The sequence below is a fragment of the Gallus gallus genome, chromosome 7 (genome assembly GCF_016699485.2).
Source record: "Gallus gallus isolate bGalGal1 chromosome 7, bGalGal1.mat.broiler.GRCg7b, whole genome shotgun sequence".
Lineage (NCBI taxonomy): Eukaryota > Metazoa > Chordata > Aves > Galliformes > Phasianidae > Gallus > Gallus gallus.
This window is the reverse complement of record NC_052538.1, coordinates 17,112,347-17,136,630: the sequence shown is the minus strand read 5'-3', so window position 1 is coordinate 17,136,630 and position 24,284 is coordinate 17,112,347. Positions and strand designations below refer to the sequence as shown.

Genomic DNA, 24,284 nt, shown 5'->3' with positions numbered 1-24,284 from the left:
AGAAGAATTCTATTTGGAGAAGGCAGCAAAGAGATTTTCTTACACCAAGCAAGAATTGATTTGCATTTAGGATTACATTATTGAGCATCACTTAATACGATGTAGCAGTTAAATTGAGCATAAAATACACAGAATATGTTACAGTCTTCAGTTGCATCTTGAAAAACAGAAACAAAATCAAATTTAAGCCATCTTACATGAGGGAAGATAACACAGCATCTGTCTTTTTAACTTGTCAGTCTGATAACGGTGCAATGGTCTCACTAGCTCCAGTTTTTGAACCTTCTGATGGGGTTGATCGGGATGTAACTGGATCTGCTAGGTGATTATAACCATAAAGCCAAAATGACAAAATCAATAATAATTTCAAATAGATTTTTGGAAAAGATACAGAAGAGTACTTAGAAGACAGGGGAGGTCGGGCTCCACTGTGCAGACAGAATAGGTAGTGGTTCTGTCTCCATATATTACCAGCAGAGCTGGCAGCAGGGTTGCATGGTGGTTCCCACTACAAGATCTTGTTTTTACAATTTGGCCAGTTTCTCACTGCTTAGGCTGAATTTTTCATGCTGAGAGTTTGCTCTGGCTGATTTTTAAGTGGAAATATATCAAACCTCTCTGACATTGAGGTTGGGAGAAAATGCATACTGCAGGTTAAATAGCTTTTCCCAGTGATACTCTGACAATCCTGTCCTGTCGAATGGGAGCTTGACGTTCAGGGCTTGTTCTGGCAGGAAGGAGTGCTGTTGGTGACTCTACAAAATAAGCCATCTTATGCCTTGAAAAACATCATTTGAAGCAGACTAATTAGGGGCATACAAAAGTTAACCTTTAGTTTTTGCATGCAGGCTGTGCGCACTGCATGCAGAATTTCCAAACCACGCCTTTGGTCCTACACTGCTTGGGCATTACTGTGTCCATGCTGAACAGTATGTTTTTTCCTGCAGTGGCTGGTTCTGGTTGCTAGAGTAAGATCTTGAGTTACAGCCAGAGACTGTAACTGAGAACGATCCTTGTCTCCCCTGTGCTTTTACACCCTCTACTGATGCCCAGCTTGGAAGGGAGTAAAGGAAATAGCCCATTCTTTTCTGGAGACATGAGATATATGATGGTTTTAAAGTAGAAAACAGCATGTTTCAGAACAGAGCTGTACAGACACAGGACTGAATGTGGGTAAGAAGAGAGGACAGTCCAATTGAGAGCATTAATCTTCACTATACTGTGGTGCTTGGTGCTGAGTGTGTTTTTCTGCTGTCAGAAAATGTCTAAAACTCTTTTGTATACTCAGCCCAAGAGATGATGGGAACAATCCACAAAAAGAATAGAACTCTGTGATTAATGATAATTATTCTATTTATTCAAGTAGTTGATAGTCAGAAAGTTCTAACTGTGCTAATACTCCCAGTTGAAGTTTTATGTTCTTTCCTGTAATGTGCAGTTCTTTTCTCCGTGGTGCAGTTTGCTAATAGAGCCCCCCAAATCCTCAAGAAACAACACCAAAACAAAAAGCCCAACAGCAAAAAAAAGTCTGCATGAAAGGAAGGCTGAAAACTCAAGTGCTTGAAAGCAGGGCTTCAGGAGTGAAGGCTGACTGAGCAGTGTTAATGAAGTCCTCTTATCCGTGTTTGTTATGGTGCAGACTTCATTCCTTCATGTTTATTATGGTACAGACTTTGATTACCTACTCATATACATTATTCCTGTGGCACATTCAATTAAAACAACATCTCACCTCAAAAAATCATGCTGGTTTTCTTTTTAGACAACATAATCTTCGACTGCTTTGAATAAATAAATAACCTGCAGAAATTTGTATCCTTTGTGTTAAAGCCTACATACTTAAAGAAGGAAAGTGCTTCTTCGTATCCTGAAGAAGGCGTACTAAACACATCAGATGTAAGGAGATTAATTGTATGAATTAGCACAACTTTGTCTTGATCTGAAGTGAAGAGTGTGTGTGTGTGTTTCTGAATTCTCTTATGTTTTGTTGCCATTACCTTCCCTGTGTAGTCTTTAGGTTTGTGTTGTGATAAAGAGTTGCAGGAGCTCCCTCTAGTGCACGAAGTAATATTCAGAAAACACACAAACCAAGTTTGTTAAATGTACAGGCTGGAAAGTCTCCTTTGTATTTTTGATGTAATTGCTTGAAATCCTTTAGACTGGCAGCTTATGGAAAGGGATTTGTTTGAAGATATTTTATAAAGCAAACCTTCTTTCTGTAGGATGTGCAGGAACTCATCTGAAAGTCACCCTTTTATCCATCTTCCCTGATTAATTTTGACATCAAAAAATGTAGATCAGTTTTCTTTACTGAACTTTCAGTCAGGCTTAGATGCCATACTGATTGGTACGCATTTAAAAGTGTGAAAACATAATTTACTATTTTATCAACTCTAAAAGCATTTTATAAAAGCATATTTAAGAGATGTTTCAGCTGACAGAGAAGGACATAATCCAAGTCTTAATTCCCAAAATACTGATGTTTTCAACATTACCAGGCTAATGAATATTTGCTTATTTCAATTTTCAGGCACTTAACTGTATCTCTGGGTATTTTGAAGTATATTGTTTGTGAAGATGACATTAGAATTCACTAAATGCAGCCTTGAAGAGCCCACGCAAGATACAAGTAATAATCGTGTTCACCCACCAAATTAGCTACTCTAGGGAAAAAAGAAAAAAAAAACTCAATTTCACTTCTGATTTCCCTATAGTTCAATTTTCTTTTCCCAGGTGACCAAGAAGAAAGCTTATTTCTTAACATATTCAGTAGGCTATCAAATGTGAAGTTCAGTAGACAATTAGCAGAATACTAAGGGAAATGTTTTACATGCTTATGAAATTTGGAGCCTACAAGGCTGAATGAAAGAAAGAGAAAGCAGAAAAGCTGGCAGTGAGTTTATAGGCGGAATGACAAGGTATTCATTTGCAAGTGGTAACCTCCCTAACATTTACATAAAACTTATTGTAGAAGAGTTGTTTTCTGTGTGGATGTTTTATATAACTGTCCAGTGATAAGCGTGCATTAATTCATAACCTGGCATGGGTTCCATGCTAGAGTCTTTTGTCCAATAAAATATTAGCACAGGGTTTAAAAAAAAAATCCCTTTTCTGTTTTTAAGTGGCTGCATAAAAGCATTCTATGCAACTATTTCTGAGTAATGTCTTCATGCAGTCCTAACTACCGGTTACTTTTATGTGAAGGTAATACGCTTAGAGGTCTGTTCTTAATTTTGCATTGAGTAGAGGTGCATAGGGTTCAATCCTCATCACAGCCTGTAACAATTTGGTTAGTACAGAGGCTGTGCATATAGTTCCTGGCAATGAGTCACATGGTGACAGCATATGGAAGGAGATATAACAAAGACAGAAGTGTGATATGAGTAGGAGTCTGTGACAAATACATTTTTCATATGTTAGTGATGAACTTCATCATGAAAAATGTAAAGGTCTATATGTCATCAGAGCTCCTCAACGTAAACAAAATTGTTAGTAGGGCTGCAGGTTTACAAAAGTAAGTTTTGTGTAAGATAACTTTTTGCGGAGCCATCAGGGAAGTTTTGGGGGCCTCACTGTCTCGAGTTTCAGCCGTGTAGGGATGATGTACAGCTGTAGGTCTTCCTTCCAGACACCAGTGTGAATAGCAATGCCTCAAAGAAATGCTTGCACCACTCTATCTTCTTTTATCCATTTCAGCTGTCAGATGATCTCTAAAACATCTGTGATCCCTGATTTCATTGTGTCTCCTGAATTCTGGAGACCATAACAGCAGTTTCTATTGGAAACTACTTATTCTAATCATGTAACCAAACTTCAGTCTGACTAAGAGAGAGCAAGCCGGAGTTGTTCCAGAATGGAATTTGCAGTTGTGATCGGTGATTCTCCTTCGATCTTTTGTTGTACCAGAAGGAATAATGTTGTAGAGAGAAAAATAACTGAAAAAAACAGAATCCTTGGTTCAAATTGCCGTATACTTATCAGTGTACATATCAAAATAACTTCACTTCTTAACATACTTGATTTGGTTCAAGGATCCCTGTTCCTTGAAGCCTTTCCATGAATTTGAAAGAAAAAGTTACGATCCCTTCTTCTGAAATGAGACTCTATGCTGTTGTGACTCAGAGCAGCATGAGGCGTAAATAGAGTATTCTACAATGATAGTGAGATTGGTGATAAAGGCAAGACTTCTCTTGGTAGATGACTTAAACCTTTTACAATCCACAGTATCTTGAAGAAATAGCTTTATCTTGATTTTTGACCTGTTTTTCTAAGAATCATCACAATGCTGGACTGTGATGAAATATATCTAGGTATATTTACGTTTTAAAAAATAAGCAAATGGCTACATTTATCTTGAGAGAAGATAATGGGAAAAATCATTATTAATACCTGATAACACAGTGCAATAGTGTTGTGAGCACTGAAGACAGTGCATCCCTTTTCTATCCCAATTGCAAAATAGCTCTGAAACAACTGTTACCCATTTCTCAGGAATGGAAAACTAAACTTGAAAGGATGTGCCTACATCCTTATGTAAGTGTAGCATGAGTTTTCTGAGGCATTGTGAAAGCTACCCAAAAGACCCAGATCGCGTAGTGTGGTTTTTATCATGAGGAAGAAATGAAAAGATGAAGAATTGAGGGGTGGGGGGGGGAGAGAGACCTTCCATCTCCAACATAACAACCCACATTCTAAACTAAATGTTAGAGCTAAGCAATGCGAGTTTTTAGTTCCTTGACTTCTATATCTGTGAATTGCGTAATATGTAAGATCTACTCCACGTTTGTCTGAGCCAAGAGTCCCCTCGAGCAATTGTTATTTTAGTGCTCCCACTCCTCTTATTGTTCGTTTTCCATGTCAGTCTTTGTCGCAATTTGTTTGTATCCTAATTCCATTTAATACTCATTTGTACTAGCAGCTATGATACAGAGGGCCGCTGCTCCAAGCAGCTTGCAGCCACAGAAAAGATGGACTGACTGTCAGGCAGAAAGGTGCTGGTTGCCTCAGAACCTTGTAAGGCACACATCTTACACGTGTACCTGCATTTTAACTGATTTTTTTTCTGATTTCTTTTTTCTTCTGCGATCGATCCTTGATGTGATCATCCTAGGACACACTGGGAGCGGGAGGAAGAAGTTTGGAAATCAACTGACAAATGAAAAACTAAATGATACGTACTTCTTTATTAATTTTGTTATTTGAAAGGAATCTACCTCACAGTTTCTATTTGTTAGAGTAGGAATGTGGAGTAAGAGCAGTAAGCAAGTACTTGACCGCTCCCTGAGTAATCTCTCCAGAAGTGGGTTGTAGAGGTGCTTGGGGGGCGATGTGGGGAAAGCAATTTGGATACAGTGATGTTTCCCCTTTGTGGAAATAAAGTGCATTTTCCCACTGTTGCCTAATTGAATGAGTATTGTTGTCAGAGTTTAGATTAATACAACGAATAAAAGAAAAATAAGAAATTCCAAGAAGATGCTAGAAATTGTAGAACACTCATTATTGTGAAGCAGCTGTGGAAAGTCATTTGGATATGAAAATCAGTCTTACTTCCAGTTGTGTGCAGCAGCATAGCGTATTGCTTTACCTGCCAGTGCTGGCAAGGGCAGTCTGACAGTATGTACTGTGGAGTCGCATTTGATGACTCTTGCTCTTTGGCTGTGTCTTTTGTGTGATTCTGTTCTAACCCGTAAAAGCATGCACATATGCTCCATTTATCTCTTGCAGTTGAAAGGCAGAAAGAGTGGGTAATTACACTGGAAAAAAAAAAAAAGATGGTCCTTTTCAAGATTCATGTCTTCAGGCAAGTGAAGCGTACACAAGTACTTATATTTGAAACAGCAAAATGAATTTTTTGAATCTTATAATTATTTTTTCAAGTTTGGCAGAAGAATTAGATCAAGGATCTTAAAATCAGATTCCATTTAGTTACTCATATCATCTCTGAGAGCACTTTGACTTCTTGTCCTACAGTGCATGCAGGAAATTGGAATTCCACAAAGTTGAATATAGTTCTGAAGTAATCAATGTGTCTGACTTAGCAACATCTTTGTTTTAGCTATGTACAGATGACAAAAACTTGAGAGGTTAATAAATAGTGTGGGAAAGCAAGCTGTCCAATGACTTCTGTTTTTCTCTTAGTGTTGCCTAGATGTGAGCCAGGAACCTCCTGTACTGACACCACCACTAAAACTATGGAGCTCAATTACAGCCATTTGGAATGAGAATAGCTGAGGCAAAAATGTCAGACAGCTACAAAAGAGCGGAAAATGTAATTGGACTGGTATTTCCAGTGATGTTAGGGGCAAGTGCTGTTCGGGTATTTAAAGATTTATGATTTTTCATTATTTATTCTTTTTGTAAATTTCCTTTTGGAAGAAAGCTTGGCACAAGAGTGTGAATGTTTGATCTCTGAGTGCTTTATCATCAGTGATGCAGCTGTCTTAAAATTAAAGATCGCAGTTAGTGAGGAAATACAAATACATATCGCTGAGTTGGCTAGCAGAGAAATGAAAAGAATACGTAATTTAGGTTCTGAAGTAAAAATGAGGAGGGAAAAAAAAGCATACTTCCATTACGAGTTATTACATTACTGCTAATTAGGGTTACCCAGTCACATCTGTTTTCATCTTAGGAAATAAGCAGATATAAACAATTTGTTTAATAACCTTAAATATAAACTGGGTGGAGAAGGAGACAGTAACTTAATGGGGGAGCATTATGGCTAAGTCTTTGTAAACTTCTCAGTACTGCTTTGTTCACTCTCACTGTTTAAGGTCACTGACTTCAAATGCCTGAACCTGAGGAGTCTTAAAGGAGCATCTTCTCTCATGCCGCGCTCTTCCCTTCTAGCATTTTGCACAGTGGTTCAGCTGGTTACTTCTCACCCATTAACTAATTCAGTCCACCTGAGAATCCCACAGGTGTCAGCAGCGTCCTCAGGCAAAGAAGCAGAAATGGGTGACTGGGCAGTAAGCCATGGTGGGAGCAGACCTTATGGTAAGAGAGCAGAACTGTCAGAAGACAGCCCAAACCTGGTACCTCTGCAGCCCTCTTCATCTGCTAGGGGGGCAGAGGAGTAGCAGACTGGGCAACTTTTCATCCAGCCTGCTTGCAGTGCTGTTGCAGTTCACTGTAAAGTCACCCACAAATCTATATGATTTCAGTCTCAAGTGCCTAAACACAGATTTGTATGATGCATTCCTGCTAGGGCTGTAATACTCATGCAGAAACAGGCAAACAGTTATTGCTTTCTCTCCCTCTCCCTCCTCTTGGGTTGTCTTAATTGTGTTCAGAGGCAGCCTAGATTAGGGACTGTGGTCTGCTGACTGCTGGGTTCTGGCACCTGTTCCAAATGAGTCTGGGAAATGGGCCCAGGAAAAGCCTTTTGTCACTAGCTGTACAAGGTTCCTCCTCTTGCCTGGCAGAACTCTAGGGGTCCACAAGATAAAGCACACTCACCCTTCCTCCTTTTTTTTTTTTTGTCATCTTTTTTTTCCCCCCCTTTTTCCGTCTCCTCTCCTTACCCCCCCCTCCAGTTCATTTCACACTCACCAAATGGTAGTGTGCTTCAGCAGATTACAGGGGAATGTTGCCAAAAACATCTTGACAAATCTGTAAAAATAAGTTCTGTCACGTTTCTTCTGTTGTAAATGTATAGCCACTGCTTCACAATGGTCCTGAGCCTCTCTGTGTAGCAGAGTGGCTTTTGCATCTTGGTGGGATAGTAATCCAACCTGGGAAGTGAGGAGGGAGAAGGAAACCAGAAGGCTGCCTGAACGCTACTCCGTCTGTTTGATTTCTTCAGTGTTACAGTCAGTGTTCTTGAAAGACTGCCTTTTGTTTGGTTTTTCTGCTATGAAGTTTGGAGTAGAGAGCATGGGCTGCTGCCTACGTGACCTTGTGGCGCTACAGATGGCAATCTACAGCAATATTTACTGGCCTTTACTGTCCCAGAAATTCTTCTGGGGAGGACGTACTACCCTTTCCCCAAGATAGTCTCTTAGATTGACTGTAATGGAGAAGCTGAATATTTCTACATTTTTTTCAGAAATGTTTGGTATTTTAGACAAACAAGTCAGCTGTGAGTTCTCCATGTGATCAGTGTCTCCAGGCTGGTTTGGATTACAGTAATTAAACTTCTCTGCAGCAGTGAGCATTAACTGTTCATCTTCATGCTGTGATTTACTTAACCTAATGCAGAAGTCGTTACCTTTTATACAGCCCACAGAAGTCCTCTCTAAAGAGTCAGTTAAGCCAAAGAAGATTTGGAGATTGCATTTAAAAAGGAGGTGAGCGGTTGAGAGATGGCAGGGACAGAATTTTAATGGAAAGAAGCAATATTTTTAGTATTGATGTGAAAATTAATACCAGCATTAAGGAGAAATAGGAGAAAGGAGATAAATTACAAAATATGTACAATAAGTCCCTTTCCATTTTACAAGGACAGGATTGGTTCTGTGATATCCCTAAAAGCCAGACATCACAGAATTTACAGAAGTTGGGCTACATGCTGAGAGAGGTAAAAAGAGGTCATTTCTTTCAGAAACATACTGTGGTGAGTTGGGATGTAAAGAGATGTGGCTAGCTAGGGAAAATGTCAGGTAGAGTAATTTTACCTCTCCGTATCAGTCCTGAATTAATTATTCCAGATTTCTGTGAGCATTTCTGGAGCTTTTTTTTTTTTTTCATGTTGCTGTACAGATCCACTTAGCAACAGAAGATGCTCAGATTAGGCATAGAAGTGTCTGAGCCCAACTGGTTACTGAGGAAGGTGACATGAAATTCAAAACAAAAACAAATGTGAACGGGTTGATGTAAATGGCAGCAAGCTGGGCAGTTGCAAGCTCTCTAGGAAGGTGGGAGGAGGTAAGGAGCAAATCTACAAAAATGAAATCTTTATTATTCAGTGCTAATTATGTTTTGTTCAGATTGGCAGGATTTGCTAGTATTGTTCTTTTACTATTTTCCTGAGGAATGCCGACTGTTCACACAGATGTGCATTAGCTCATTTGGTATTTTATTTACTGACTTTTTCAATTGTATTGTAGAATTAATATGAAAAACAGGGCATATTAATCCATATTTTTCAGACCTAATAATTTGATTCCAGGTACCTTTGTGTGTTTTAGAAGATTTGATCTTCTAAGGGATTTGATGCTGCTAAGTTGTCCTCAGAAGGTGTACATTGCTTCCTGTGACTTGGTTCTGAGCTGTGAGGGCTGGTGTGTCCCAGGCAGGAACAGGAGCTGTCTGATGTCAAAACTACTAGGAAGAAGGGCGTTAGCGTAAGGAGATAAAATCCAGTATTCAGATGAAAGCACCCAATAAAGTGCACAGTGTTTGATGTAGATGGGGCAGGACAGTTAACAGGTTCAGCATGTCAGCACGCTAGACTTTGACAAGGTTTTTGAAGTCAGGGAGAAAGAGAAGTTTTGAGGAAGATAAGAAGGTTGTTTTGCGGATATTTGCCAAGAGCAGAATGCTTGTCTTTTTCACTGATGCACAAATATGTAAATTAAACCGAAGTGTTTGAATGGTTTTTATGTTTATGACAGAAGACTGTAAGCTGCTGCAGTAAAGTAATACTTTGTTGAAAGAAAAATGTTTGTGATTTTAAAAAATGTGTTCTGGTCTAGCATTCACTGTGGGATTTCTTTCTTCTGTTTACTTTCATATGCTACAGAAACAGCCATTTACTTGAATTATAAAATATATTCTATGTAGATGGAAAAGATCTATGTAGATCATTAAAAATCATGTGATTTCCTTCTGTGAAGTAGCATAACAGATGATGTTGCATTAGATATTGTTAGATTATTCCTTCTCAGTTTCATTTTTTATAAATAATTCATTTCTGAAAAGGATGACAGGAAGAATGAGAAGTAGATAGAGCAGTTGGAATCTGACACAGCTGTGCTTTCCTCCTTCAATGTTTCTTCATTTCACGTATATTCACACAATACGCTGTCCTGAACTGAGAGGCGAGGGAACCTGGAATCACCAGAAGAGACACAAAACAGGTTTAAATTAACATTCCTCCTCTGCTTGCCAGTGATGTTATCCTGATTTTGACCTCTCCAAGGAATTCAGGATGTAACCTTCAGCCCCCATGAGCCCCATGTCGCTTTTATGACATTATGTCACTTCCTTTCTCTGTTAAAAATCATTACAAAATACTTAGGATGCAATTGTAGTCACTTGACTTCCAGGATTTTGCTTGCAATGTTCACTAGTGTTTCCAGTTGCTCTTTCTCGTTACTTGTCAGTGATGTGAATAGACACTGTCATCCCCATTTTACAGATTGAGAAGTTGAAAGACTTGGAGGCAGAAAACTATCTGGGGTCATGTGATAAACTGGTATCACTCAGATGGCAGTGGGGCTTTTGCCTCACTTGGGTGATGTTTTGACTACGCGGAAGAGTTTTAACAGGGTCACGATTTCACCCCTTAATTCACACTCTATCCAGTTTTTGGCACCTTTGTGCTTGGTATGAAAAGTGTGCCTAAAACTTCACATATTTCTCAGAGGGCAATTCTGGTGACTGGGTTTGCTCAAAGCACAGGTGAGTCCATGTAGCCACAGTTGTCTACAGGCATGACTCCTGGGAGCTTTGGAGCTTGCGTGTGCAGAAGTTGCAAAGGAATCTGAAAACAAGTGAAATAAATCCTCCAGAGCTTGTCAGTCCTTAGCTTCTCTTTGGTTTGCTTTTGCATTGTGAATCTAAAGAAGACATTAGTGACAAGTCTTAACTTTACTGTCTAATATTTATTTTAATTTTTCATCTTCTGCATTATAGTTCATTTTTCAATGTGTATTTCAAGTAAATACGCTGTTAAAGGCATAGATACTAAGAAAACAGTAATTCTCAGAGGATAAAAAAAATATTCTTCTGTAGATTAATAAAATGCAGCAGTATAGCAACCTGTAACAATACTGGATTGAGATTCCTTATGACAACTGTAGCCACACCTCTACCAGAATGTCGGGAGTGCTCACAGTGGTGTTAACATTTTCTGACATTTTATTCAATGCATGCAGTGTAGTTATAACAGCTGTTTCATTGTAGTAGGGGAGTAGAAAAATGACAGGAAAATAAGAGATCATTAGGCGTGTTCTGGCTTTTTTTTGTGCACTGGTCATAGTGTGTTTTAATATTCTTTTTCTCTTTGACATCCACAGCAAAGTATCATTTTTGGTAATGGCTGAATCGTTTTGTGTTAAGAGGATAGACATCTGCAGTTTGTCAAAGAAACATTGTAGAAGTGCTAAATAATGCAATTTCAATTTAACTTTACTGCACTAATAGTGTTTGAGAATTTAAAGGGACACATTTTCCTGTTTATTCTATTAATACATTTAGATTGCTAAAGAAAAGCAGTTTTGGAATGTGTTTTAAAATACAACTTAATCTTTACACTGCATTATGTTTAAGCAATGTAGATTTTAAAAGTTAATATTACTCTGAATATTTTGAGAGTAGACCATTTACTGACAGTATTCAAAGCGTTCTACAAAGGTAGAAATCATTAGCATTCCTTTCTCCAAAGAGGAAAAAGTGATACATGGTGCAATTATGTGATTTGCTCAAGGTCATGCAGTCAATACATCAATTAATTCTAAAAATGAATAAAACTGAGCTGTCTTAACTGATAGTCTTGACAATTCATACTAGTCGGTTTTGCTTGGTTTAGTTAGCTTGTGCTTAGTTAAATCTCTGGGTGTTTGGATTACAGTTGCTGTAGTTTTTTGAAGCTCATGTGATGTGCAACAGTTTTCCTGTTTCTATGGAGTTTCCATGGTTTTACAGACATCTTTGTGTCTGTTTTCTTCCATCCATACTTTGTTCTGCTTCCCACTTTTACTGCTTATAGATGTTTCTAAAGAAAGTATGATTGTCTTTTGTGAGCATGAGTAACTTGAAGATGCTTCAGTAATATCACTTTAGAGTATTTAGAAACTAGCTACAGGTCAGCTGAATTCTCACTTTGTTAGGTAAACATAGGTGAAAGGGAGAAACAAGTACTTTTTCTGTGTAATTTGTCCTTTGCTAATCACAAAGCGTTGCTAAGTCAATTACAGAGACGGCAGGAGGTTGGTCACTGTCAGGTTTGGATTTTTCCAGTTAGGAGACCTGAGGAAGCACTTTGTCCTTTGAGTGTCAATGCTGTTTTATGGAGAGCAGGCAGTAGAGAGCGAAGATTGGTTCTCCAGCTGCTACATACCTTTGTGGGGAGATAGTAAAGTGTCCAGAATGTTTCTAGCCTGGTAGTAGTGTCTGTGTTTCTATTTCCGTTTCTGTATTCCAGAGCAGGGTGAGGTCTACCTGGGGCTGTGGATGCAGTCTGGTGAGGCTGGGACTTAGTCCTGATGCTGTGTCTCATAGTCCTGCAGGGCTGAGGAGGGGCTGTAAGACTTAGACAAAAATGCTTTTCAAACAACCTTTTTACATCTGAATTTTTGACCAGCTGCTTCTCTAATATTTTTTCAGCAAGCTGCATTCACCACATGGATTGTTTTACCAAAAACGTATTAGCAGCCATCAATACTGTCTGCACAAATGCACTATTTCTGCAGATAAGAGAGCAGACTTAGGTGCTCTGCCCAAGATTAGTTTCCATCTGGAAATACACTCCCATTGCTATGTTACTGTATGCTCAGTTGTATACCTGATATGGCTATAGACTGTTTACTCTCTACTGGTGGAAATACTGGTTTGTTTTGGGAAAAGAGCCATATCTGGATTTCTTATCTATACCCTGGGTATGGTGTAGCTCACATATATGACATTACGAAATAGGCAAATTTTTGAAAAGGATTGTATGGATTTGAGAAAGACTGAAAAGAATAAAAGGGGAAAGTGTTGCATAGGAGGGCTGTGGGGACTTCTCTTAGCTTTCAGCTCTGTCATACTGACTGACTGTCTGTACTTTCACCACTGCTGTGGGAATGGTTTTTGTATATTTTATTTCTTCATTGGTAAACCAGGGAGGACATTGTTAACCTTTCAGGATGTTCATATAGCGATAGACAAGCACCGTTCTAAATTATGGGCACCAGAGGACAGTTGGAACCAGTAAGACCTAACGATGCTCTACTTCCTTAAGTAAGCCTAAAGAGAATCAAACGCTGTGGGCCAGACTTGAAACCCATTAAGTCAATTACTTCCCAGTGATTTCTGTGGGTTTGGATTAGACTCTGAATCAGCAAGAGCATTAACTTCCAGTGGTGTAAAACAAGCGAACCTCTTAGAGATGCTGCTGTTGCTGCTGCCACCTTTCAACTTGTGTGGCTTTTGTCCTTTGTTTTTTCTGGAACCCGTGCCAGCCAGCAGTAAAACAGATGTCACTTGCAGTTCTTTTCAACACCCCAGTTGGAAATAAGGAATCAGCAGTCCTGCACAGGTTTATCTGATCACCCTAGTAACCTCACACACCTTATTTAACTCTAAACTTGTTCTCTGCTTAAAGATGATCTATAATGAGGTCATGGGAAAGAAACATGATTCACTGACTTTTATTTTCTTTCTTCTTTGTTCTTTGCAATGCACACTTTGTACTTTAACATTTGAGAGTAATAAGATCCATGTTGCTGCAAATCTAAAGTATTAATTCATGTGTAAAGTCTCAGAAGAAACATCTCTTTACAGGTATTTAAAGGGAATGGAAAAAGGTATTTTTATATGAGATGTCCTTGGATTTTATTCAGCAGATATGAACAACAAATATGGATGTCATGTTAGGTCTCTATTATTATTATTCATTGTATTATTTATTTGTTTACATGTGGTTTGCTCATTGATTTAGGAAGCACAGAAATAATGGTAACTTATGCCTTATAGTTTGCAATCTAAAGCTCATTTCTCCAGAGGTTAAATGTGTGCATAAAGTTATACGTATGAATAGTGCTATTTAGATCTGTGATATTGTCCTCATGCATAAATATTTGAATCTTCAAAGGACTGGAGGCTAAGATTTTTTTCTTCACCCCAATTTAAAGAGAGTTTTATGATTGGCTTCATGAATGGTTTGTTTTGAATGTGAATTCATAAATATACAGAGATTGCCTGTCAGTGTTAAACTGAAAACTGTTTTGCTTTCTCTTTCTGCTTCCCCCTTCTGACACCTGTAGTCCCCTCTTCTCTACCCTTCAGACCCATCTACATGTCCTCTAAAGTGACAACAGCAGATCATAGTAAACTGTCTGAGGGCACTAATTGGAAAAGGGCATGAAGTAGCTAAAGCTTGTCACTACTGTGGCCAAGAGATGGGAAATAATTTGTTAAACTATTATAACTGGCTTGCAAATTAGAGGTCTTTGCCTGATAACTTTTCCCCTGATTCAGAAGTCCTGGAAAATGTGATCAAGTAGACACATGCAGGTGCTTCACTCACATTACTTCTTCAAAGATACAAGAATGTGTGAAGAAGGTAATTGAACACGCTGTACTCTGCTGTTTTATGGGGAAAGTTCCCTCATTATTTCTTAGTGCTTTCTAATTATCCCTTAATGGAGGATCCAAAATTGTGAAGACTTGTAAAACTTGGGCTTCAACCAAGTTGTGATAATTACTATATGATCCCTTGCAAAATGCAGTTTTTCTGATGGGAAGTTTTTATAGGAGCACTGTATTTTCTATTAACTAATTGATATTACACTTCCCTGCATTTGCAATATGACTTGCCTTTCTATTCCAAACCCAGTCCAAACCACATGGTTCCATTTATTGCATTTCATCCCACGGTTGGTGCAACCAAAGCTCAGTGCAGTATCTTTGAGAAGCTGCAGCTTGGGCAGTGAAGTCGTTGCTCTGTGGCTGCCTTGCTTTCTTAAGACCAGTGTCCTGGCAGGCACCCTGTGTATTGTCTCAAGCCTCCAGAAGTGAAGAAACCATACCTCCGTGCCAATGTGTGTCAGTATCACTGTCTGTTCTGTTAGAAAAGCTTCACTAATGTCTAGTCTGAATTCTTTCTCACAGCAATTTGAACTCTTTTTTCCGATCTCTATGCTATGGACTAGGTCAATTCTTTTTTTCTTCAAAGGCCTTTTAAATCTGAAGAGTTTTTATTTTTTATCACACTCTAAGACTTGTCTTTTCTGCGTCTGAACAACTTTGTTTGTGTTGTGCTTTCTCATTATTCTTGTTGCTGTTCTCTGAATTCAGTTGGTTTAGTTGCTTTTGAAGTTACGTATCCAGACAAGACACAGTGCTTTAGCTTAGGTCTTATCTAGTTTGACTAAAGCAGAACTGCATTATGTATCTAATCATCCACTGCATCCTCATACTGTATTTGTCACTTTCAGAGTAGTATGGCATTGGTTAATCAGTTCTAATATCTGTTCTCAACCTTGTTTTTCTTTGAAATTACTGCACATACACTTATTCTCTACTCTGTCTTTCTATAGCAGGTTATGCTTACTTCAGAAAAGTAGTCAGTAATATCTGTGTTGCATAATACCATCATATACTTTCAGGCCAGTATCAAAACTATAACAAATTTATAAACTTGTTCTCCAGTGAGTGCGCAGTCCACTCCATCCTCAAGTTCCCTGCAAAATCAATCAGTGTACATTCTGCTTCATCCCACGCTAATAGTATCAGATATACAACATGTTTTTGAGAACCCTTCTTGAAACAGGCCTCTAGTATGACTGCCTGCTGGGAAGTGCTTCACTGGGAATTGCTTTTAAAATGTAGTTTTCCAACTGGCTTTGCACCTATTTTGCAAGAATTTAATCTGCCCTTTGTAGAAGAGAAGATCATATGTGCCGGCACCAGAAGTTTTGCTAAAGTAGTAGAGCTGGAAATCTACTGGTTCTTTCCAATCCATTACCATTGCTACCCAGCTGTGGATGGATGTGGATCAGTTTGGCATGATTTGTTCTTGATTAATGTACATCACATGTTATTCAGCTCCCCATTCTTTTCCAGCTGTTTACAAATGGACTTTTTTCTAGGAAGACAAGTTATGATGACATGTCTATAACGCTTCAGTTCTTCTCCCAGTTTTCTGCCTTTAGCTGCTTAGTCCTCAAGAACTTTCAGAGATGGGTGCTGGTAGTTCTAAGATGGCTGCAGCTGTCTTTGGTTCTTCAAACTCTTCAGATTTCCTCCATGAATTTCTCCAGAGCCAGCCAATTTGAAAATACCCAATTGACATAAATTTTCTCATCCATTCTTTTCATTTTTTCAGGCTGACATTTTACTCCCTTAACTACGCTACTAGGGATTCTAGCCATCTTTCTGCTGCTTATCTGTTTAATGAAGACTGACAAAGAAAAAAAAAAATCAACTGCTTTTGGACTTTTTGAATTATCTGTAAACAGATTTCCGTCTGTTGAGCAGTAGATCAATACTTTTCCTTTACTACCAGTGTACTTCTGGAACATGTTTTGTAACTCCTTAAGTCCTTTTAGTTTACACTTGCACCCCGCCCCCATCATCCACTGCAGACATTTTTTCTTCCCAACCCGTTGTTTCTATTTTGGTGTTTTTATTTCCTTCTGTAAGATGCTGACACTGGATCATTTCATGAAATCACCTTCATCCAAGATACTTTGTGCCTTTTCAGTTGGTCCTTCTGAATTAGTCAGAATCCAATGCAGGAGAGCAGCTCTTCCTGCTGCACATTCTTGTGTTGTGACTTAGCTTTTACCTTGTTTTTTTTTTTTCTTTTTTCTTCTCCTTTTTTTCCTGTTGCGTGCTTTCAGCTTGAATCTAAAAGTTCTCTCATATTCTGTTTCAATTAGAGTAGGAGGTTTATTGACAGATCTTCATTAATCTTTGATTTTTTCAATGACTGGTTTTATGCATTTTTGTTGTAACTTAATGAAAACTCTCTACAGAGTAAAAAAGTGCATTCATTTTCAGCAGTCTGTGGCTATAAAAGAGTCTTGTATTTTTTTATGTTACATTTTTTATCTCTCATTTGAAGTATATTCCTATCTGGAATTAAAATCTGGAAGCTAGATTTGAGTATATTGTGCTTTGTTGATTAAAAAAATCTTTTAAATATATAGAATTTAAAAATAATTTTCACATGACTTCAGTGCCATTGTAACCAACTCCTTAAGCATATATTTCCTTCAGTCTCATTGAAATTGAACAGAATATAAAATCATTTTAAAATAAAATGGAAGCAAAAAGTAAGTGATGTCTCTGAATTTGTCATTCTTATCTACATGTTTGAAACCTGTATTTGATGGTTTTGTTTGTATCAGAGGCAAATTATAGAAGATTCTTGCTTATTTTAGCATGTTCTGACTGACTGACGTGACACAGACTGACTGAAGCACAGGTTCAGAAACCAACAAGTACCAAGGGATGTTCCACCCCCTTTCTGGTGGCAGAAATGTTTATAAATTAACTGAATCTTTGAAACGATGGTTAGATTTATTATTGAGAAAAATCGGAAGTCCTAATTTGTTTATATTGATCTGTCTTTTCATGGTCTTCCTGTGAGGACTGAATAGAAAGGAAAACCCTTGCCATAATTTTCCATCAACAGGCCTCTCCATTACATGCATCTTATCTTTATTGATTTCTGTCACATGCTTCCCTCATCTTCCCCTTCCCAGCTGACCTCTAGTCTCCTGCTGCACTCCTAGCTCTAGCACTATCTGATTTCCACAAGGCCTTTGTTACAGCATTAAAATCCTGTGGGAGTTAGCAAGCAGATGCCCAGCTTATGGACACCAGTTCCTGGCAGTTCAGTGCTTAGCTTGTGTTCTGCCTGGCTTTGGACCAGCCATCCCTCCTTTGCTGCAGAGATGCAAGGTGTGCCGGCTGCCTCAGCAGCTCCTCTGTGACGCAACGCATGTCCTGCCCTGGCGGGAGACCTCCATTTTTGGTGCAATCTGATGTTGGTGAGCCCAGGGCACCAAATTCAGCCCTTGTGTTGTGTCACACTGAAAACATGTTTGGTCCTGTTAACTAATATTTTCAGCATAGCTAAACATTTTCCTGTCAAGTCTGAGGTGGCTGCTGAAGTTCAGTTTTGTTTTCCCTCCATGTCTAGTGTCATTTCAACCTCTGCTTTCCTTTTCCATCTATGCTGTGACATGCTTCCTCTCCCACTCTCTTTCACCTTCTCATCTGCTCCCTCCTAGAGGCCTGCCCTTTCACTCCTCCTCTTGCAGATCCAAGTCACCTGCTTTGCTCCTATTTTTCCTTTCCCAGCTCCATTGTGAAAGTGCTACCCATGCCTCTGAGTGGCCTGTGAGCTCTTGCATTTCAGAGGGCTCTGGTAAGCAGCTGTGAAAGTGTTGCTGACAATGTGTGAGAGTTTGGGAAAGTCACAGTGGGAGCAGAGCTTTTTCTTTCTTCCTGTTCACGTGTTATGCTGGGAGAAGAGAGAAAAATAGGTGGTACAGGAGATAAGAGATTCTGTGGTGGGGGGACTGATGGTAGAGACGGTCACCTGCAGAGAAATGTTGTTGTGCCCACAGGGGACTGAGAGCAGCAAGCAGAGGAGCTAGCCAGGCCTTCACAGCCTCAGCTCTGGTGTGGTGTTTGGCCACTGAAACATTCATTAGCACCTTGGAAAGCTTATAGTTTGGTTGTTCATCTTTACTCATATCTGTGGTTCTTTGATTTTGCAGCTTTTTTGGTTCATTTTGTGTTTGTTTTTTGTTTTTTTAAGTCTTTATTTTACCTTACTGCTCAACCTTTAAAATATATTTACTTTTATTTTATTTTTCAGACACCTCTTATTGACTCTCACATCCCACATCGTCCCTCTAAAACCATTACACAGGTAACAGGACGTAGGTGTGCTGTAGAGACAGGTTGCCAGATAAATGGAATCAGCTGACCTCGTGCCTTTCTTAATGTGCTAAGTATGAGAGACTTAATGCATGCAATATATTGCATTGCTCTGCATAAGTAAGCATCTGTAGAAGGACTTTTAATGTAGAGGGAAGAGAACTTGTATTTTGTTTTGCAGAAGGCAGTACAGAGACTGTGGAAAGTTTTAAATGTGTGTGTCTTGGTCCCTTTTTTTTCTCCATGATCACCAAGGTTCCTTCAGAAAAGATCCTCAGAGCTGGAAAGATTTTGCGGAATACAATTCTGTCCCGAGCCCCTCACATGATAAGAGATCGTAAATATCATCTGAAGACTTACAGGTGTGTGAGCTGATTGTATAGAGGTCTCTGAATTTTTATGCCTGCCATCCTCTGATTTATGATTTAAGCCTTACCGTACTCTCAGGTCTCAAAAGGTCTGAAATTATCCTGTGATGCTATTTGAGCCTGTGTGTTATGAGTCTTTAATGAGCCTGGTAAATCTTTTCTGAAGTAATTTGACTGGAAATTGAGTCCACGGTTCTGAACAGATCATTCACTTAAAAAAAAAAACTCTTCCAAAGTTAATAGCACAGTTAGCTGAGATATTCTGTGCAAAATGGAGATTGTTTTCTTTGTATGTCGGTGGAATGTAATAGGAAAGCTCAATTAGATTGTTACTGTACCGATTGCTCCAACGAAGTTGCTCAGTGTGGAACCTAAAAATTCACCTAGTGAGAATCATTCCTTACGTACATTTTCTGCCCTATTCAGTCACCTTTTTCAGTGTATCGTCAGGCTTTCTTATCTTCCTGCTGGTGGCAGCACTGTCTTGTTGAAGTGGGATAACAATGGCGCTTTCAGAACAGCAATCTGACTTTAGGGAGTCAGGCTCTATCTGCTGTTGGCTTAGGAAATAATAAATTCATTTTAGCGTCTAAGGTTTGAATCAAATAACTTCTGCATTATTTGGTGAATATTTAAATAAAAATTAGTTTAAAACCTCTGAGTATGTCTTTTTCTAAATAGTAAATCAATATGTTGCTGATTCACTTTTAAAATAAGTGGATTGATTTTCCATATTATTGTCCAAAATGTATTCAATATTATATAAGGTATTTGGAGCTCGTGTGGTGATCTGTCATGGCATGGCATTGGCTCGTTGTTTTAGGACAACAAAAGAGCAAGTATGATATATGAAGACCAGTGCTGGTCCAAACAACTGCAGCATTTTATCTTGTTATCCTTGGGTTTTTTAAATATGGAATTTCAAAGGTTAGGTTGTATCCACGTGAGGATTGTCATCAGTATGGGATGTTAATTGCAAGAGCATTACTTATGCTACATTACAGTAGTTTCAGTAATATCTACTTCATTGGTCTCAAAAAGTGAAGCACAAACTGCAGAACCAGGCTGTTCTATGTGTCATCAGTTACAGATTTGTACATTTTTGAACACTTTGCACATTTGCTTCTGTTCTGCTGTGGTAGGATGTGTTAAGAGAGAATTTTACGTAGTGACCACAGGGCCCCCCCCCTTTTTTTTTCTTCCACCCCAACTTTTCTTTGGGCACTCTGCAGAACTTGAGGCCTGATGCTGTTCACCTCCAGGTCAGTCAGGAGCTGCAAGGTGACCAGAACCTGGTGTGAGAGGGCCTCAGAAGCACTGTAGACTTACAAACCAGTGCCCTCAAGTACAGTCTAACCAGAGCTTGGTTACAAATTGAGGAAAATCCGCATAATACTCGCTCTCCCTATAAAGGCTGTTCTCATAGTCAGAGCTATTGTAATGTTAAATGTTTTCATGCAGAATGCTGAAAAATCTGAGGCTTTCACTATCCCAGTGTATACATGGCAGATTTCCTCTGAAATTTGGATTGAAGGTTGTTGCACCAATGCTGTTTCTTTTGACCAGCTGTTACAGGCTCACTCTGATCCTCTGAATGTTGCATTTCCCTAAATGTTTGCTGTTCTTTGGAGCAGATTCTCTCAAAACTTAAGTGCCTTCACTGGTATTTCAGACATAGAGGCAAAGACAGTGTAATTGTCTTTTCTACAATGAGATCTGAATAAAACAGAGTTTGAGATATCACTGTTATTAGTAGGTACTGTTTGTGATCTCTCTCTCTTGATTAGCACCCTTTTCATTCCTTTCTGTTCATTTGTCCTTCAGGCAGTGCTGTGTGGGGACAGAACTTGTTGACTGGATGATGCAGCAAAGTACTTGTGTCCATTCACGAAGTCAGGCTGTTGGCATGTGGCAAGTATTGCTGGAAGAAGGCGTTCTTAACCATGGTAAGTTGAAGAAATTCAGAGCCTTGACTAAAATTTGGTGGATGTGTCCCATCATTGTCTCTGTGGATTTCTTTCATGAAAAATAAAGGGATCGTGAGCCCAAATGAAAAACTACAAATAAACCTCTTCAAAAGTTTGATTTGTATGCAATATACAGATGGTAATAATTGAATCTTGCTACCAACATACCTTTATAACTTATGGAAATATTGAAAAGTCAGTGAAATTGCGATGTTACAGTAGCAACTCTAATTAGACTTATTACACTGATTAGTGGTTATATTTCAAAAGCTGGATATCACCTGAACCAAAACCAAGGTATATGTTGCCATACATAAAACTGATCTTCAAGTTAAAAATTTGCGGTGTTTGGAAGCGAATGTAAGCATTTCTGTTTGCTCTTATCCATAATTCTGGGATGATTTTCAGTGGTTTTTGAATGGTTCCCAAATTCTGCTCACCAAATATCCCAGTGCAGAGATCTGTGATTTTATGTTAGTTTTCTGATTCTATTTTACATTGCCTCATGGGTTCCACTTGGCAGGATTTACTAGGTAACTGAATGTTATAGCCCTCTGAAGTGCAGCTTTCTAAAGCAGTATTCATATCTGAAGCTGTGCATGTACAGCTTTATGAAGTTCAGAACAGCAGCACTGCTACAGTACACTTCCAGTCATTGTCTGTTGTGCTTTCCACATCCCAGGGAGAACTTCCCATTCTGAGAAGACAGATTGTTTCCACCGTTTCCTTTCGTAAAAGGCTGTAGCTTACATTCCTGCCTGATACTGTCTTGAATTCCTAGGGCCAAGCTGCTGCAACTGCATCACGCTATCCAGCTCAACACACCATTATGACTTGCTTGGAAGACCAAGAGTTTGTCTTTTGCTGTGTCAAAGCCTCTCTTTAGAAGTCTTCCAAGAGAAGACTTACCATTACACTCCCCACTAAGATACAGGTCAATGACCTTCGCTCTGGTATTACATATTGATGATACACATTACTGGAACATGATTTTAGCTGCTTCTTGGTTTGTTACTTTTCAGCCCTCTCTGAAACAGTTAGGGTAAAGTATTCCTGATAAAGTACAACTCCTAGAAATTCTTGATGCAACTGCTTTCTGAGTATGAATTGTTTGCTTAAGTGAAATGGTTTGAAACGATAAGAACTGAAAAAGGTTTAGTAAGAATTAAGTTAATTTTAAGTTAGTTTACTTTAGAGAGGAGAGAGAAGTGTCTGATATGTTCTGTTGTTTTCAGTGGACCAGGAACACCACTTTCAGGACAAATACTTATTTTATCGATTTTTGGATGATGAGCGTGAAGATGCCCCTTTGCCAACAGAGGAAGAGAAAAAGGAGTGTGATGAGGAGCTACAGGACACTATGCTGCTTCTGTCCCAGATTGGGCCAGATGCTCATATGAGGATGATTCTCAGAAAACCGTAAGCAGATTAGTAAATTAACACTGAAAATAGGCCTTTTTTGTTACACTGGAAGGTGGGAAGGCTACGTATATTACCAGGCATCCTTTAGCTAGTTATTTCATTTCAGTGCAAGTTTACTCAGCCTCTTAAGTTCGTTAGTCAATGCTAAGTAATTTCCAGTCCTTATTCATAAATTGGAACTTGTATTTAGAATAGTCATCAAAGGCTATGAATGTTATCATAAGTTGTAGAAAATGCAGCACATGAGTTCTTACTTCATTTCTGAGTATCCGTAAAAGTAAGGTGCAGGTTCCATTAACACTTTCAGAGCTGGTATGCCATTCAGTTAACTACACCACTTTCAGTTGTTACCAGTGCTTGGATGGTAAGGTTCTCAACATAGCAGGTGTCTTTCAATTAGTCATCAGTGGGAGCCCTTAATTAATTTCATCTTTGGTAGAACTTTATTGAATTGAGAGTCTGGACTCTGCCTGTTATACTTTGCTAGCAAGGTGTGAAATATGGCTCTATGGGTTTATTTATCTATTTTCATTGTGTTTTTTTTTTTTTTTTTAATATATACATATTTTCTATACCTAGGCCACAGAGGATGTCTGTCTAACATTTTCATAGCTATCAGATTGTTTTCTCACTCATCGGTTGGCAAACTATCTTTTCAGCAGTACATTCTGGTCACACTGAACACTTTGCAAAGCCCTTTTTTACGGGCAGCTTTATAGTGACTTGAAGGCAACCAATATAATCTCTGTTTGACCTTCCATTGAAAGCAATCTCTTTATTATGCAGGTAGTGTTTAGGGGCCACTGAAGACATACTTTACTGCTAATTAAATGCACTGAGAGTAATGATTTACTTAAGGTCATCCTCACTAATGATTTACTTGTAAGGGTCAGATCAAGAAAGGTAAGTACGTAAAGTTGGATCCTACTCCTTTTGAGGCCAGTGGCAAAGTTTGTCTTTGTTATGGGACTGGCTTGGGCCATGGCTACTGTGCAAGAGAAATCTTACGCTAAAAATGTCTTGAATCCATCTAACACAACTGCTTGTTCTTGTTCTGTTTCTATCTGTATCCTTCCCCTGCTCTATTCTTGTCCCAGTGTTGTCTATTTAGCTCATAAGCTTATTTGTACAGTGACTCAACATTCTCCAGGCATACAGGTTAGGTGGCACTTATCCAAAACCTTAATGAAGGCATTGAATTTCAGAAAGTTCAACCAGATATTTGTGCTCATAAAAGTTGGTAACACTGCTGTGCCAGAATAGTTTCTCTTTCCTCCGTTTGGTAGAAGTCTAGTCCAGGACAAACCCTGTCACACAAAACACATAGACAAACCAGTCTGGGAGCATGGTGTATGTGTAAGCTATTACAGTATCAGCAAAGTGAAGTATTTCCTCCTCACAAAAATATCCTGTGCACTGAGGAGTGAAAGAAGGCCATGAGTAGATGCTGGTCATCAGGAGACTATGAGCAGCATCCTGTATTCTGTGACCCCGCATCTCTGCACCGTCTCCTTTGCCTCAGGCAGACTGCAGGTTGGATCTTAGAGAATTGCCCCCTTAGGTCACTGTGCTTTCAGCTGCCCCCTACATTCTCTTTCCATCGTGACTTTCTGATCAGCCAGTGTAAGTTTACGCTGGCAAGATCAGCGTTGATTATTATCCACACTCCTTGTAGAGTTGAAAGGTTGATATGATGCTGTGAAAAGTATTGCTCTTCCCCCCTGTGTTGTTACTTGCACAGCATCACCTGAAAGAATATTCATAG

At 38.9% G+C, this 24,284-nt stretch overlaps 1 protein-coding gene across 11 annotated transcripts in view; it reads left to right on the top strand.

Moving 5' to 3' along the window:
- Positions 1–24,284, top strand: part of RAPGEF4 (Rap guanine nucleotide exchange factor 4) — a 144,586-nt gene that overhangs the window by 71,106 nt on the left and 49,196 nt on the right. For 6 of the 11 annotated variants that reach the window (XR_005861769.2, XR_005861770.2, XM_025152580.3 and 3 more), the window contains 4 exons: positions 18,701–18,754; positions 19,018–19,124; positions 20,955–21,076; positions 22,333–22,516. Coding sequence is in view for 9 of the 11 variants with exons in the window: in XM_025152580.3 (XP_025008348.1) it covers positions 18,701–18,754; positions 19,018–19,124; positions 20,955–21,076; positions 22,333–22,516 (467 nt within the window). In the remaining 2 variants the exon portion in view is untranslated. Of the gene's footprint in view, positions 1–8,763; positions 8,866–18,700; positions 18,755–19,017; positions 19,125–20,954; positions 21,077–22,332; positions 22,517–24,284 lie in introns of those variants that run through there. The other 5 variants (XM_040704339.1, XM_025152583.3, XM_046944058.1 and 2 more) reach the window with 4 other exon arrangements.